The sequence below is a fragment of the Garra rufa genome, chromosome 10 (assembly GCF_049309525.1).
Source record: "Garra rufa chromosome 10, GarRuf1.0, whole genome shotgun sequence".
NCBI lineage: Eukaryota > Metazoa > Chordata > Actinopteri > Cypriniformes > Cyprinidae > Garra > Garra rufa.
This window is the reverse complement of record NC_133370.1, coordinates 11668626-11685069: the sequence shown is the minus strand read 5'-3', so window position 1 is coordinate 11685069 and position 16444 is coordinate 11668626. Positions and strand designations below refer to the sequence as shown.

Here is a 16444-nt window from a genome sequence, read left to right as displayed (position 1 = left end):
AAATAACATTTATCTTATATAAGGCCTTAAAAAGTCTTAAATTCAGTTTCGGTAGGTCGTAAATAGTTCTGGTCACATGTCTGCTAAAATATCTTCAGTCTTCATTACTTAATTTAGGTCCTGATGGAAAATATCAGGTAAAGCATAAAGAAAACGCCGTTCTGACAACGTCTTTAAATCCATTTTGACCGCTCCCAGCACCCATACAGTAAGTGCGCGATTAGACGCGCATACAAAAAAAAGTGCGGCTGGCGTATTTTCAAGACGCGATTGGCATGACCGCAGTCACAGTTCTGACGGAACTTTTTTTTCTCCTCCTGTGGTAGTTACTGCGTCTTTAGACAGAATCACAGTAGCGGAACACAGGTCCGACAAGCTTTTTTTCTGTAATGGTCTCAATAATAATAATGATAAATATAGGTCGAGCTAGCCTTCGAGAAACTTTTAAATTGTTTTTTTTTTTTTCTTTTTTCTTGCCCGACCGAACAAACAGCCTGATTAAAACGTACTCGGTTACTAACGTAACCTCTGTTCTCTCTAGAGAGGGAACGAGTACTGCGTAAGTATCTTACGCTAGGGGAAAATCCTTTTCTGCGAGATATTGAAGCCAAAAATTATCCTTAATTTTGAAATAATGTAAAGCGCGTTGCAGCAGCATACAGACATAGGCGAAACAGCTTGCGCGCCTATTGGCTGCTCTGCGGCAACTGCAGCAGCCTATTAGAGCGAGGCCTGACGCGACGCCAGATCCAATGGGGGCATTTCGCGCCCTTTGCGTCGCTTCGCGCCCTTTTTGTAGCTTCCCGCCTAAAAGGGCGTGGTCTAGACCTATAAAGATCGCTCGTAGGCAGCTATTATCTGGTTTTTTATCATCGAAGCAACCAGAGCGTGCGCATGCACGGCAAGATACGCAGTACTCGTTCCCTCTCTAGAGAGAACAGAGGTTACGTTAGTAACCGAGTACGTTCTCTTACGAGAGGTCTCTCGTACTGCGTAAGTATCTTACGCTAGGGGACCCAGTGTAAAACGCCGTGCATGCTGAGATCTGACACCAAAGACACAAGGGCGAAAGCCCGGGGTTCATACAGTTCAAAATCACCTATAGAACTCACAGGGAGTCCGGGGAAGAGGGAGGGGCAATACCGCACTCTTCCACATAGTGCAGCGTCACTCAGACGCTAAGTAAACGTACATACAGGGCAGGGTTACGGCCTGAGCTGACGTAAGAATAAGGGTCTCTACACAGTTTGCCCAGACACATCTTGTGCTATTACTTTCACTGTCGACCCTAGAGCTGTGCTCAGTAGACGCAGCATTCCGAGCTGATAACATCAGGTCAGACAACACTGAACATCTAGACTGACAGCAATCTGGCCTGTAAGGCGGGAACCTCCAGGTTGTAAAACCTTATAAATGTAGACGGAGAGGCCCAGCCCGCCGCCATACAAATATCTTGCAAGGCAATCCCACTCGACCAAGCCACGATGAGGCCACGCCCCTCGTGGAATGTGCTCTGACACCCAGCGGGCACTGCATGCCCTTGGAAGCATATGCCAACGCAATAGCATCAACTATCCATCTGGATAAGCTCTGTTTCGACGCGGCCAGTCCCTTGGGACGCCCGTAAAACGAAACAAAAAGCTGCTCTGTCTGTCTAAAAGCAGACGAGCGAGACACGTAAGCTCGTAATGCCCTGACTGGGCATAGGAGGGTTAAGTGATTTCTCAGTCCTCGGGCACGGACAGAACGACAGCGCGCAAGTGAGTACTTAAATACTGTATGTTAATAGGCAATTGTTGCGTTTGCTACTGCTAGATAAGACGTTCTTGCTTATATCTATTTTATACTTCTCTCGTTATCTATATCTCTGCCTATATATATATATATATATATATCCATATGTATATGTAGACTTGGATTAATTCGTTGGTGTTAGTACATTTTTACGCGGGTCTAGACGGACTGTTGTAGTTTGTTTACATAGATATTGTATTTATCTGGATTAATTCAATTGTATTTACATTAAATTACTCTCAGAAAGCAGTTATTCGTTCTGGTGCTTTGTATTGCTAGCATTTTTTGGTGTTAAAGTATAGTTTTGATTGCACTTAATCAAATTAGACTACTGAGCCACGGCCAAGGGAAGCTTTTGTTCTCACGTGGTTCCCTTTCCTGAGCGCACTTAGATGTGCTAAGTGCGTTCAATCTTAGTTTCGATTTGAGCCATTTGAGCCATTTGCGTACGATCTATTTGGGCTGACTCAGCAGAGGGGGAGTACCCAGCTGTTTTCACTGAACAGGTATTTGGTGGTGTATTTAACTGCATCATAGCAGCTGACGCTGAAGCGTCAGCGGAAGCGTTCAGCCTCCTCATGTGAAGACCGACAAGGGTAAAGACAGCGACTTGTCCTGCGCGACTTAGCCGAGCAACGCAGCCGACAACGCACTTCTGTATTCTTTTCCTTCATCTCACTCCTACTTCTGCCCTCCTCTATCATGTGTTTCCAATTCATTCCGGTGCACTCTACACATCGCGCTAACATCAAACGCACACGTCGACGCAATCTTTCTAATCTGCATCCTATTCACACCTCTTCCACTGAAACTTTCTCTTTCACTGTTGGCCTCTGGAACTGTCAGTCAGCTGTCAACAAAGCTGACTTCATTTCTGCCTTTTCTTTGCAATCTGGCCTGAGCATCCTAGGTTTGACTGAGACCTGGATTCGTCCAGAAAACTCAGCAACCCCAGACGCTCTGTCTAATAACTTTTCCTTCTCCCACACCCCTCGTTACACTGGAAAGGGCGGCGGTACTGGACTGCTCATTTCTAACAACTGGAAATACTCAACCCATTCTCTTCTTGGCAATTATAACTCATTCGAATGTCATTCAGTGACTATAACAACTCCCATCAAACTCCATGTTGTAGTAATTTATCGTCCTCCTACTCAACTTGGCATTTTCCTAGAAGAGCTGGATGTGCTACTATCCTCATTTCCAGAGGATGGCACCCCATTTCTAGTCTTTGGAGACTTTAACATTCACCCTGACAAACCCTATGCGGCTGACTTCCATACACTCCTAGCTTCATTTGATCTCAAACGCATTATCACTACACACACTCATAAATCTGGAAACCAACTTGATCTCATTTATACACGTAACTGTACTACAGATAACATAGCAGTCAAACCCTTACACATCTCTGACCACTTCTTCATTACATTCGACCTACATCAAGTTACCTGTGCACCACCAACCCCTCTACCTGTTACTTTTAGACGAAACCTACGCTCTCTCTCACCTTCCCGCCTTTCGTCTTTAGTATCCTCCTCTCTTCCCTCTCAAACCCACTTCTCATCCCTGGATACTAATACAGCAACGGACACCCTGTGCTCGACTCTCACGACTTGTCTAGATGATATTTGCCCTCTCTCCTCCAGGCCAGCACGGGCTGCTCCCTCAAACCCTTGGTTATCCGAGGTTCTTCGTGAGCAGCGCTCCAAACTTAGGGCAGCTGAGAGGAAATGGCACAAATCTAAGGATCCGTCTGACTTGAGTATGTATCAGTCTCTGCTGTCATCATTCTCTACCCAAGTCCACACTGCCAAATCTTCATACTTCCACAATAAGATCAACAATGCTCCAGACACACGAAACCTCTTCAAAACTTTCAATTCACTGCTTTGCCCCCCTCCACCACCTCCCACCACTACTATAACAGCTGAGGACTTCGCCACATTCTTCACAGACAAAACTACATCTATCAGCAATCAGTTCTCAGCTCCACACATACAGGAACTAAAATTGATCTCACCCGCAATTGGAACTCCCCTCTTCTCCTTCAGTCCCCACTCTGAGGCTGAAGTTAGCAAACTTCTCCTCTCCAGCCATCCGACGACATGTCCTTTAGATCCTATCCCCTCGCACTTTCTTCAAGCAATCGCTCCCACAATCCTACCGGCGCTCACACACATCATCAACTCATCTCTTCTCACAGGCTCCTTCCCTACTACATTTAAGCAGGCCCGGGTAACCCCGCTGCTCAAAAAACCTACTCTAAACACTTCACTTGTAGACAACTACAGACCTGTCTCTCTCCTTCCATTCATAGCAAAAACGCTGGAACGAGCTGTTTTCAACCAGCTATCTTCATTTCTTGCGCAGAACAATCTATTGGATACCAACCAGTCAGGCTTCAGGAGTGGCCATTCAACTGAGACTGCTCTACTGTCTGTCACTGAAGCCTTACGGATTGCAAAAGCTGATTCCAAATCATCGGTTCTCATTTTGCTGGACCTATCTGCTGCTTTCGACACAGTGAATCATCAGATCCTTTTGTCCACCCTCTCATCGCTGGGCATCACAGGAACTTCACTTCACTGGTTCAAATCCTACCTCACTGGTAGGTCTTTCAGGGTGGCCTGGGGTGGTGAGGTATCCAAAACTCAACAACTGGTTACTGGGGTTCCTCAGGGATCAGTTCTTGGACCCCTCCTCTTCTCCATATACACTACATCTCTAGGCCCCATCATACAAGCACATGGCTTCTCCTACCATTGCTATGCTGATGACACACAGCTCTATCTCTCATTCAAACCAGATGATTCATCGGTAGCTGCACGAATCTCAGGCTGCCTGGCAGATATCTCTGCATGGATGAAGGAACACCATCTCCAACTCAATCTAGCAAAGACTGAGCTCCTTGTTTTCCCTGCCACGCCGACTCTACAACATGACTTCTCAATCCAGTTAGGTTCATCAACAGTTACCCCTTCAATTTCAGCCAGAAATCTTGGTGTAATGTTTGATGACCAATTGACTTTTAAAGACCACATAGCTAAAACTGCTCGATCTTGCAGGTTTGCACTGCACAACATCAGAAAGATCAGGCCCTTCCTAACAGAGCACGCTGCACAACTCCTCGTCCAGGCCCTGGTCATTTCCAGGCTGGACTACTGCAATGCTCTACTAGCTGGTCTTCCAGCATGTACAATCAGGCCTCTACAAATGATTCAGAATGCAGCAGCACGCCTGGTCTTCAATGAACCAAAAAAGGCCCATGTCACACCTCTCTTCATATCCCTTCACTGGCTACCAGTGGCGGCTCGCATTAAGTTCAAGACACTGATGCTGGCATATAGGACAGCCACCGGCTCATCACCTGCTTACCTACGTTCACTACTACGAATTTACACTCCCTCTAGATCTCTGAGATCCTCTAATGAAAGACGCCTCGTTGTACCACCACAGAGAGGCATGAAATCACTTTCCAGAACATTCTCGTTCAATAGTCCTGCCTGGTGGAATGACCTTCCCTCCCATATCCGGAATGCACATTCCCTAACTGCCTTCAAGCGACTTCTGAAAACCCATCTCTTTCGACACTATTTGACTCAATAAAAAAAAAAAAAAAAAAAAAAAACCTTCTCTCTTTTCTTGATCTTCCCTTTCTATCCAGTACTTATTTAACAATGCCGATATATGGTATTTTTGAGCACTTCCTAGGTTGACCTGCCTCCTTAGGACGAATCACATCCCCAATTGTAAGTCGCTTTGGATAAAAGCGTCTGCTAAATGAATAAATGTAAATGTAAATGTAGGAGGCTCGCGTCCGTTTCCTCATCATTGACCGGTAGGGCTGACAGCGCGATGACCTGTGCCCTAAACGGTGTGTTGAGTGATTTTGGAACGTAACCATGTTTGGGTTTGAGTATGACTTTAGAGTCATTAGGTCCAAATTCCATGCACGTCGCGCTCACAGAGAGTGCGTGCAAATCCCCTATGCGCTTCACTGAAGCGAGAGCCAGCAGAAACACAGTCTTAAGAGACAGGTTTTTCAAATCAATCGTCTGCAGAGGCTCGAATGGTCCACCTTTCATGGCCTCTAGTACCACAGAAAGGTCCCATACGGGGACTGAGGGAGGTCTGGGGGGGATTTAGTCTTCTAGCTCCCCTCAGGAAGCGAATAACTAAATCGTTCCTTCCTATTGACTGACCTAGCGTTGTGCTCGAAAACACCGTTATAGCCGCCACATAGACTTTGAGCGTGGACGGGGTTCTGCCCTTGTCCAGCAGCTCTTGTAGAAAGGAAAGCACCTCCATCACACCACAGTTAGTAGGCGACGAGCCGCGGGTTGCGCACCAGCCCGAAAACACTGACCATTTTGAGGAATAGAGCAGTCTCGTAGAAGGGGCTCTAGCCTGCGTGATCGTGTTTAATACTCCTTTTGGGAGTTCATCATATATTCGCTGGTGGCCCAGACATGAAGGGACCACAGCTCTGGGTGAGGATGCCAAATCAAGCCGCTGGCCTGAGAGAGAAGGTCTCTCCTCACAGGTATCGGCCACGGGGCAGTGCTCGTCAGCTGCATCAGCGCTGGGAACCAGGGCTGGTTTTCCCAAAACGGCGCTATCAGCAGTATTGAACATCCTTTTTCCCTGACCCTCTCTATCACCTGAGGTAGGAGAGAGACGGGGGGAAAAGCATAGAGATGACGGCGGGGCCATTCGTGGGCCAGCGCGTCTCTGCTTTTTGAGTAAAATTCCAGACAGTGAGCGTTGTTCGGAGACGCAAACAGGTCTACTTCCGCTCTGCCGAATTTTTTCCCACAGTATTTGTACTGTCTGTGGGTGTAGAGACCATTCGCCTGCTGGAATATTGTTCCTGGACAGTCTGTCTGGCCCTATGTTTAGAAGCCCCGGCACATGCGCTGCTTTCAGCGAGCGCAGGTTGCGCTGAGCCCATACCAGGAGGCGTTCTGCAAGTCTGTATAGGTTTTTGGACCTGAGACCGCCCTGGCGATTTATATAGGAAACCACTGACATGTTGTCCGAGCGGATTAGTACATGGTTTCCTTTTATTTGGGGACAGAAGCGCATCAGCGCGTTCTGTATACTGCCAGCATTTCGAGGCAGTTGATATGCAGGAGCTTTTCCCGTTCTGACCACTGGCCAAAAGACGGTCTGCCCTCGAGCAGAGCCCCCCATCCCGAGGTGGACGCGTCCGTAGACACCACTTTTATTCTCGAGGAAGTCCCCAGGCTTACACCTAACTGGTACCAGTCGATTGCTCTCCACGGTTTCAGGGCTGTGACACATTTCTGATTGACCATGATACGAAGCCGACCGGACGCCCACGCTTGACGCGGGGCGCGCGCTTTCAGCCAGAACTGCAGTGGGCGCATACATAGCAGACCCAGCTGCAGAACTGATTACGCTGAGGCCATGAGACCCAGCTTTTTCTGAAATTTTTTGAGCGGGACAGACGCGCCGCAGCGGAACGAGCCCGCTGTGCGCTGAATGTCTGCTGCGCGCTGTGGTGACAGCCGCGCTATCATTGACAGCGAGTCCAATTCTGTGCCCAGGAAGGTAGTTTTCTGACTGGGGGACAGGGAGCTCTTCGCCCAATTGACTCTGAGACCCAAATTCTCGAGGGGATCGAGTAACATGGTCGTATGCTGTACAAGCACTGAGCGAGACTGCGCTAGAATTAGCCACTCGTCCAAATAGTTCAGAATGCGCACGCCTTTCAGTCTGAGAGGAACGAGCGCTGCGTCCATGCACTTCGTAAATGTACGGGGTGCCTGGGACAAACCGAACGGCAGGACTGTGTACTGATATGCCTGGCCCTCGAAGGCGAATCTCAAAAATCGTCTGTGACGTGACGCTATCTGTATTTGAAAATACGCGTCTTTCAGATCCACTGACACGAACCAGTCTCCTTGGCGAACTTGCGCGAGGATTTTTCTGGTCGTGAGCATCCTGAACCGACGCTTCACCAGCGCTTTGTTCAGTTGCCTTAGATCTAAAATGGTCTGTGACCACCGTCTTTTTTCGGTACCAGGAAATATCTGCTGTACAGCCCCCCTTCGCTTTGAGCTTGAGAAAGGGGCTCTATGACCCCTTTGCTCAATAGTTTCGCCACTTCGGCTCGAAGCAGGTGTGCTGCTTCTGTCTGCATTGTGGTCTCGACGCGCGCTGTAAGCGCGTCGAAGCAGGTTTGACGTCTGACGGCAAGCTTTAGAGGGGAGGGCCGACTTAGCACGCCGTCCAGCGGAGGGCAGACATAAGTGGGCTGCTATCGCCTCTTCTGAGCAGCATGCGCGTTCCCGCTTTGGCGGGAAACAGAAATCCTCTTCCTCCTTCATGGCCCCCCTCGTCAGCGGCGTCGATGGAAGCGGTGGCATACAGCGGCCGCTTTACGTCCGGAACAGAGGCTGACGAGGTCGATGAAGCAGGCGGGCGAACCGGCGAGCTTTGTCGGCTGGGGAAGTGTCCGGGGCCCGCTGGGCACGGCGCTTTTTACGGCGCTACACCGCGGCGGGCGGGGGAGCAGTCTCAGTGAAGAAGGCAAGGCAAGTCCTCAGAGTCACCATTGGCATCTGCACGAGCCGTATGAAGGCATCTTTAAAAAGACGCTTTGCTCTTTTTAGAGAAACAGTGTGTATCGCAGCGGCGACACACACTGTAGATTATAAAGGATATAGGCGCCGGAAAGCGCAGCAGGAAGGCACGGAAGGCGGCGTGGCCAGCAGCTTCAGTGGCTCGTCCCGCTGAGATGCTTGCAGTCAAACGGCGGCTTCTTATCCGGCTCCAGCGATGCGTGTGCTTCGCTTGAAGGATGAAAAATCAGATAATAGCTGCCTACGAGCGATCTTTATAGGTCTAGACCACGCCCTTTTAGGCGGGAAGCTACGAAAAGGGCGCGAAGCGACGCAAAGGGCGTGAAATGCCCCCATTGGATCTGGCGTCGTGTCAGGCCTCGCTCTAATAGGCTGCTGCATTTGCCGCAGAGCAGCCAATAGGCGCGCAAGCTGTTTCGCCTATGTCTGTATGCTGCTGCAACGCGCTTTACATTATTTCAAAATTAAGGATAATTTTTGGCTTCAATATCTCGCAGGATTTTCCCCTAGCGTAAGATACTTACGCAGTACGAGAGACCTCTCGTAAGAGAACTGAAATGACAAAAATAACCAGCGAGGCATCGAAAGGCAAGAAAGGTTTCTATTTTAATACAATCAACGTAAACAGCAATTGATAATGGATAGTGTATTTCTGGTCTCTTTGGGACATACTTTAAAACAAATGAGCGTAACAGCACACATAAAGAAACTCTAAACACACTGAGGCAACAATTGAAAATGTATAGTTTATTTATAACATGATATAGTTCAGTAATATACCAAGGGCTTCAGCTTTTTGCTGAATATTCTCACGATTACACGTTACATTAATTTTAGTAGTTACTTTATTTACATTTTAAACAAAATATTTACTATTTTGTTCTGTTTTACCAACAAAAATAGTTCCAAACAAGGATGACAGCAGAAGTATAGCACATTCTCCAAGCAACGTTTTACAACTAAATGATTCAGTGTTTTTCACTGGAAAATCACTTGAAATAACTCAATAAACTACCAGCAGGTGGTAGTAAGTCACTTCATGAGTTATTATGTTTAAAAGTATGCATCCCCACCCCAATATTTCTAATTTGTACATTCATGAATGTATTTAAAACATTAATCTCATAACAACTTTTATTGCACTTTTAAGTTTGCAGTGTAAATTATGTAATCTGACTGCTAACAGCCATATAGAATTTGATAAACTGTAATCATTTCAAAGGTGATGCATACATTTCAAAAGTAAAAAAAAAGGCCTTTATAAAGTTCAATCAAATATGCAGATTTAAGATGTAAAAGCTAAAATAGCACTGATGAAAATATTGCTTCAGAATAAACTGTTTACATCACCAGATATCTCTAAGTGGTACTTTTATGGGGATGTTTTGTGTGGAATAGTATCTGCTGATATGAAAAGTTCACAGTATATCGTAGTAATAAATATAATTTATGACAGCCATGAAATATTGCTTACTTTTTACATTAAACAAATTAAATATTGCATATATGCATGTATTATAACGTATATTTCCATTACAGGTTTAGGTCTTAAATTTCATGAAAGGTGGTATTAAAAAGGTCTTAAGTCTTAAATTTCACTTGTTCATACCTGCTGATACCCTGGAATTAAGTGACAGAGGAACTTTTGATTTATTCATCCAAAAATCGAAGAATTCCGTGGCATTAAGTGCTATAGTGTTTCCACGGAGTAGAAATAGTAGAGGCATAACTGACATGTCATGTAAATAAGATAAATAACATAAGGCTATTTAGTTTGTTTAATACAAGAACAAGTTATTGACCTGTTCTATAGGAAAGGGGACCTTAAATTAGTTCTATTGTGATCTGCCGCTATATAGAAAATAATGTCGTTAATGCAAGATGACAGTGGCCATACTGGGACATTTGAGGCCTGTCCCGATACGCACACTTGTGGTCTTGGCCACTTGAGAGCATTTGCATGTCTAAGTGTGCAATATTGTCCCAGGTCCTAAAAAACGCCAAAGTGCTCTAAATGCACACTAAATCGTGTTTTTGCGTGTCAATGCGTGTTTTTTTTTTTTATACTACGGTATGAAAGTCAATTACTTTTGTACTTGTTTCTGTAGATTTGGGCACAATGAGACGTCAGTACACTTCAGTTATTGGCAGAAGAAAATTTGTGACAGAGTATAATCTTCCATCGGATGACTGTGTTGATATGGCAGGCTGTTATACTGAACCAGTGATCATTCAGAGAAGTAAAGAGCAGACTGAGAAATGCTATCATAAATGGGTGAGGTCTGTGCCAACTTTTGGAAAACAAACATCATCTCCTCTGTTATCAAATGATGAGAATCACAGCATCAGATTAGACCATCTGTTCAGTCCTGACAGTGATGGAAACACACCAAAAACTGTCATTCTCAGTGGTGATTCTGGAAGAGGGAAATCCTTCTTGTTACAGAAGATCATGTTGGACTGGGCATCTGGAAAACTTTACTCTGAAAACTTTGATGTGATTTTTCTGTTGAAGTGTGAAGAGCTCAAGAGTATTTCTATTAAAAAGAGCTTGTTTGATCTCCTGAGCTTGAATAACAGTTTAACATCAAATCAGATCTCACAGATACTACAGATAACACCAGAGAAAGCCCTCATCCTTATTGATGGAATTGATGATTATGTGTCTTGTCCACGCATTAATTTCATACGACACTCTAATCCATCTAAGAAAGCCCCACTTATGGTCATTCTTAGAAACCTGTTGAGGGGAGTCTTGCTTCCTAAATCATTTATGCTTGTCACCACCAGATCAGCTGTAGACACAGTGAATCTCCTCAAGGGTCCTCAGCGTTTCACTGAGATTGTGGGTTTCTCTGAGAGAGGGGTGCAGGAGTACTTCCAGACATTCTTTCAGGATGAGCAACTCTTTAGGAAAACATATGAGAGAGTGAAGACAAATGAAAGCCTCCTGACTGCCTGCTCTGTGCCTTTGCTCTGTTGGATGGTTTGTTTTTGTCTGAAGAAATACTTTACAGATGATGATCATGTGATGAGAGAACTAAAGACAACCACCTCCATGTATGTGCACTTTGTGTCCACTCTACTGGAGAGTCATGGTCACAGTCAGTCTGTCTTCACCATGCTGAGGAGTCTGGGTCAGCTGGCAGAGGAAGGGATGAAGACGCAGCAAGTATTTTTTGTTGAAAAAAGTGTGACTATGAAATGCTTTGATGCTACTGCGCTCATGTATAAAGATAGAATGAAAAGAAAAGACAATCAGAAACCAACATTCAGGTTTATGCATCCCTGCTTTCAGGAGTTTTTCACTGCTCTTTATTATGTTTTACTGGATGAGGAAGAGTCCTGGTGGAAAATCAGTGAGCTGCTTGACTGGATGGAATTGGGAGATGTCATTGACAGGCCATCTCCAGAAAGAAGATCAAATCCTATCCCTTCAGTCATGATGTTTCTCTGTGGTCTCTTAAATGAGAAGGCAAGCATCTCACTCTTTGAAAAGATCAAGCGGACTGTTCCCCACACATTAAGACTGAAGGACAAACTGCTGGAAAGTGTTGTTACAATGAGAAAACAACATGGATGTCAACTGTTTGCTCTCCACTGTCTGTATGAGCTTCATGATGAGCAGTTTGTGAGGAGAGCTTTAGGAGATTGTGTATCTTTGGATCTGTCCAACGTTTCTCTGAAGAGCGCAGACTGTTGGGTGCTGCGGTACTGTCTTCAGTGCTGTCCACACATCAGAGACCTGAACCTCATGTACTGTGATTTAACAGCTGAGAAACTCAAGATTCTTCAGCCAGCACTCTGTATGCGTGAGACTTTGAGGTCAGTGTGTTTGCATGGAGAAACACTTGTGAATTCAAGCTTAATTCTTGATTAAAATTCATTTAAAAATACATTTAAATTTTTTAATAAATACATTCAGTAAAGCATTTAATTTCTAAATTAATTTATTTTGTTTGACTCAAGGTTGTCAGTGGAGAACCTGTCAGAAGTTAGAGATTTGATCCAGATTCTTGGTAAATCTAAATTCTTGAAAAAAATGAGGTAATTTTAACAAACATCTTGCATCTGATAAAGACATATGAAACAACTAATAAACCATTGTATTTAAATGAATTTATGATATATTATCTGTTCCTGGTAGAGTTCTGGAAAGTGACAACAGTGCTGAGAGTCCCAGATGGTCACTGGACCTGTCAGTCAATCATGGAGATGTTCTGTAAGAAACTATTACAAATAGGTTGTATATGCAATATATGCTTATCAGAAGCAAGAACATTACAGCTAGTGAGTGTACGGTGCTGTTATCAAATATTTCTCTGTGTTTCTCTCTGTTTCAGGTTGTCTTTGAACTCCTCAGAGAAAAACCTGTTATTTCCGGCAGTCTTAAACATCAGTCTTACATGTCCACAATCAGAGATATCCAGCACTGACTGGACACTTTTCTTACAGAGAATCAACAAGACAAGAAAAGTAGCAGGAAAGTAAGAATATTTTTCTTTTTGCCATTACTCATATATATATATATATATTTATAGTAGATTTACTGTTAATTCATACTTTTTTTTGTGGTCAAATATATTTTTGCAGTTCTCCAGCTCTTGATGAGGATGTCATTTTGCTGCTGTCTTCATTTCAGTCTGTGGGTTTGAAGACGTTGAATCTGAAGCTGGTCAGTCTGAATGAGAGCTGGGCTTCTGGGATTATTTTCCTTGCCCAGACCTGCACCAGTCTACAGGAACTCAGGCAAGACCATTAGCCTTTATTCATGAAACAGATTTCCTCTGATGCCATACAAGTACAATTAAAATATGTATGTGCACAAAAAGTGTACTGCATCAAATGATTGATCTAAATGTTAGTATACATAGTAGTTAAGACAAGTAGTTTAAGTGGGTAAAAATATCAGCATTTTGCTATGAAAGCGATGCAAAATTATGTTATTATCAAAGTTATTATCATATCCTTGCTTATTGCTGTTTATATAACATTAATATTTTAGTGTCTGTGTCTCTGGATTGCTTTTGGAGGATGGACTCATGTTACTGGAGAAATCACTGATGGATCCACACTGTGCTGTGATCATTGAAGGGTTTGTGTGCTCAGTGTGCTTTTTTTTTTTTTTAATGCGTAGTTTAGATGCAGCTAGTTTAAAACAAAACACATGACAAATTACTTTAATTAGGATAGAAACTTACAAAACTTTATTACTGAACATTTTTAAATACACTCATGATACTCGTATAAATCTAACAAAAACATGGTTTCTTGTTTCCTACAAAAGATTGAAAAGCATACTGGTGGTATATTTTGCATCTTAAAATCTTTAAACTCCTGGTTTGTTCCATGTTTATTAAGGAGGAAGTGCAGTAAACTCTCTGACCAGTGCAAAGAACAGGACTGGAGTCACAGCTGTAATGAGAAAGTGAAGATTCACTTGAAACCAAAGATTTTGGAAAAGCTGGAAGAGTGAGATCATCTTATATTCTTTAATCTATTTCTCTTTCATACATTTGTCATTTCATTTATCATTGTCATCCATGTTCTCTAGGCCTACCATCTCTGAGCCTAAACCGTCTAGACTGAGTCTTCACCCGCTCCCAGTGTGTCAGTCTTGTGTTCACATTGTTGATTCTGATCAGTGGGTTGAGGTGGAGCCGTCAGTCTGTACAGATGAAGGAGGGTCAGAGTTCAGGATCAGCACTGCGGCGGGTCGATTCGAGTGCAGCAGGACCAGAATGCGATGGGTCTGTGCTGGTGACGTCACTCTCCAGTACCGTGCAGTGGATGGACATTTCCTCAGAGCAGAGCTGGAGAGGCTTCAGTGTGAGCGTATTGGTCCTGTGATTGATGTGACGGTGATCTCAGGAAAACTGGAGGAGGCCCACCTGCCTCATTACGCCTGTTTAGCAGAGTCAGACCCCTCTCTCAGAGATGCTGTAAAGGTCCTCAGTGTTGAAAATGAGGGAATATCCTTGGAATCAGTGGAGTTGACTCGCTTTCATGCCAAAATACTCCAACCATCTTTTTCTCCTAAAACAGTGCTTATGAAACTGAGAATATTAGTAAAAGTGCACTGTGATCTACTGATCTTCATGACACAGAAGAACCCCGTCATTCTCCATGTGTATTTTTTCCCATCAGATTCATTTTTTCGGAAAAAAATTAAGGCTGAGGAAAAATCAAGTCGACCAATCAAGTGTCCAAGACCTGAAACCCCACTGCGGATGATGAAACAACACAGTCTCGAGGTTCCTGGTGCATCTGTCCAACCTGAAGAGATCAAACTAAGAGGTGACATCGAGCCAAACTTCTTCAAGATCAAACATCCTGTAGTCGATGACATCAAAATGTCTCTCAGCCGAGTGGATGATCAGAAATCAGTTTGGACTGCAACAATTTGGAAAGAAGAACTAGCCGAAACAACTGAAAGCAAAGTCGAGTCGAGTTTGAGCCAACATGGAGAAATACAAACTAAACCGCAAGTGGCTGTCAACTTTGATAAAGTTAGTTTTTTTGACAGCAGTTGGTCTGCTCTTATTAAAAGTGTTAAGAATGTGAACGCCATTGCAGACAAACTGCTTCAGAAGCAGGTCATTAATGAAGAAATGTATTCTAAAGTCACACATCCGACTTCAACTAAAGAAGAAAGCATGAGAGAGATCTGCAGCAAAGTGCGTAAAAGCAGCACCACTGTGAAAAATCTCTTCATCTCTATTATTCAGGAGGAGGAGCCCAGCCTTTTAAATGATTTGCATTTATTAGACTCTCAGCTTTAAAAAGTTAATGTGATTCAAACCAGAGAGTGCAAAGAGAAATGCATTAATATATCTTTAAAAAATGTTTAATACATTTGTACAAAATATTCATAAAAAAGAGTGGAGAACAATGTATGTGTATCTCGCTTGATTTACGAAACTGCACTATTTTTGCTGTAACTAGTCTAAAAATAAACATGTTGGTAAATTGCCACTAAATAATTTTTTTCCCTCAATTTTTCCGTCTCTGAAGTGTCACATGAAGTATCTCACACACACACACACACACACACACACACGTTGGGTTTACATGTTTTATGGGGACATTCCATAGGCGTAATGGTTTTTATACTGTACAAACCATATTTTCTATTGCCCTACACCTAAACCTAGCCCTCACAGGAGATTGGGCAAACTTTTACTTCATCAAAAAAAAACTCATTGTGCATGATTTATAAGCCTGTTTCCTCATGGGGACCTGAGAAATGTCCCCACAAGGTCAAAATCTACTGGTATTCCTATCCTTGTGGGGACATTTGGTTCCCATAACGTGATGAATACCAGGTACACACACACACACACACACACACACACACACACACACATAGCGAAAAATATTATAATCAGACAACACAGTACTTTCGAATGGCTGACAAAAGAGAAAGATTCAGAACAAAGATTTAATCTTTTTTTAATCTGAATTCTATACTAAAACATGTACTGTATAAAATAGGAAAACAGGTAACAAGACTATTGAGAGATTATTGTGAAGCGGATACAATAGAGCATAGATGATGCACAGAAGAAGATGATGATAAAGAAGATCGAAATGGAGAATGATGTAGTAACAGCATCTACCAGTGCACTCTTAAAAATTAAAGGTGCTATAAAAGGTTCTTCACTGCGATGCCATATAGAAGAACCATTTTTGGTTCTACAAAGAACCATTCAGTCAAATCTCTTTCTTACCTTTTTAGAATCAGAAGAACCTTCTTTCACTATAAAGAACCTTTTGTGAAACAAAGGTTCTTCAGATGTTAAAGGTTCTTTATGGAACCATTTAGACTCAAAATGTTCTTTACCTTTATTTTTAAGAGTGTAGTGCAGTCTTCTGAAAATAACTAGCCCAAACTTGTCTGAACACACCCATTTCTCAAATACAGAACCGGAAAACTACTTGATCTTAAATTCTTGAGATCCAATCTAATACCATGACTGAAAAATATATCTAGTGAACACACTTTGGATAAAGTGTCTAAAAAGGGACCTTCATTTGTG

General features: G+C 43.5%; 1 protein-coding gene across 1 annotated transcript in view; it reads left to right on the top strand.

The window, feature by feature from the left end:
* Positions 1-15388, top strand: part of LOC141344459 (NACHT, LRR and PYD domains-containing protein 1 homolog) — a 21120-nt gene extending 5732 nt beyond the window's left edge. The window contains exons 2-9 of the mRNA XM_073849354.1: positions 10514-12230; positions 12375-12452; positions 12553-12627; positions 12749-12892; positions 12999-13154; positions 13411-13500; positions 13767-13877; positions 13960-15388. Coding sequence (XP_073705455.1) covers positions 10514-12230; positions 12375-12452; positions 12553-12627; positions 12749-12892; positions 12999-13154; positions 13411-13500; positions 13767-13877; positions 13960-15187 — 3599 coding nt within the window. The 3' untranslated portion in view covers positions 15188-15388. The remainder of the gene's footprint in view (positions 1-10513; positions 12231-12374; positions 12453-12552; positions 12628-12748; positions 12893-12998; positions 13155-13410; positions 13501-13766; positions 13878-13959) is intronic.
* Positions 15389-16444: the final 1056 nt, after the last annotated feature.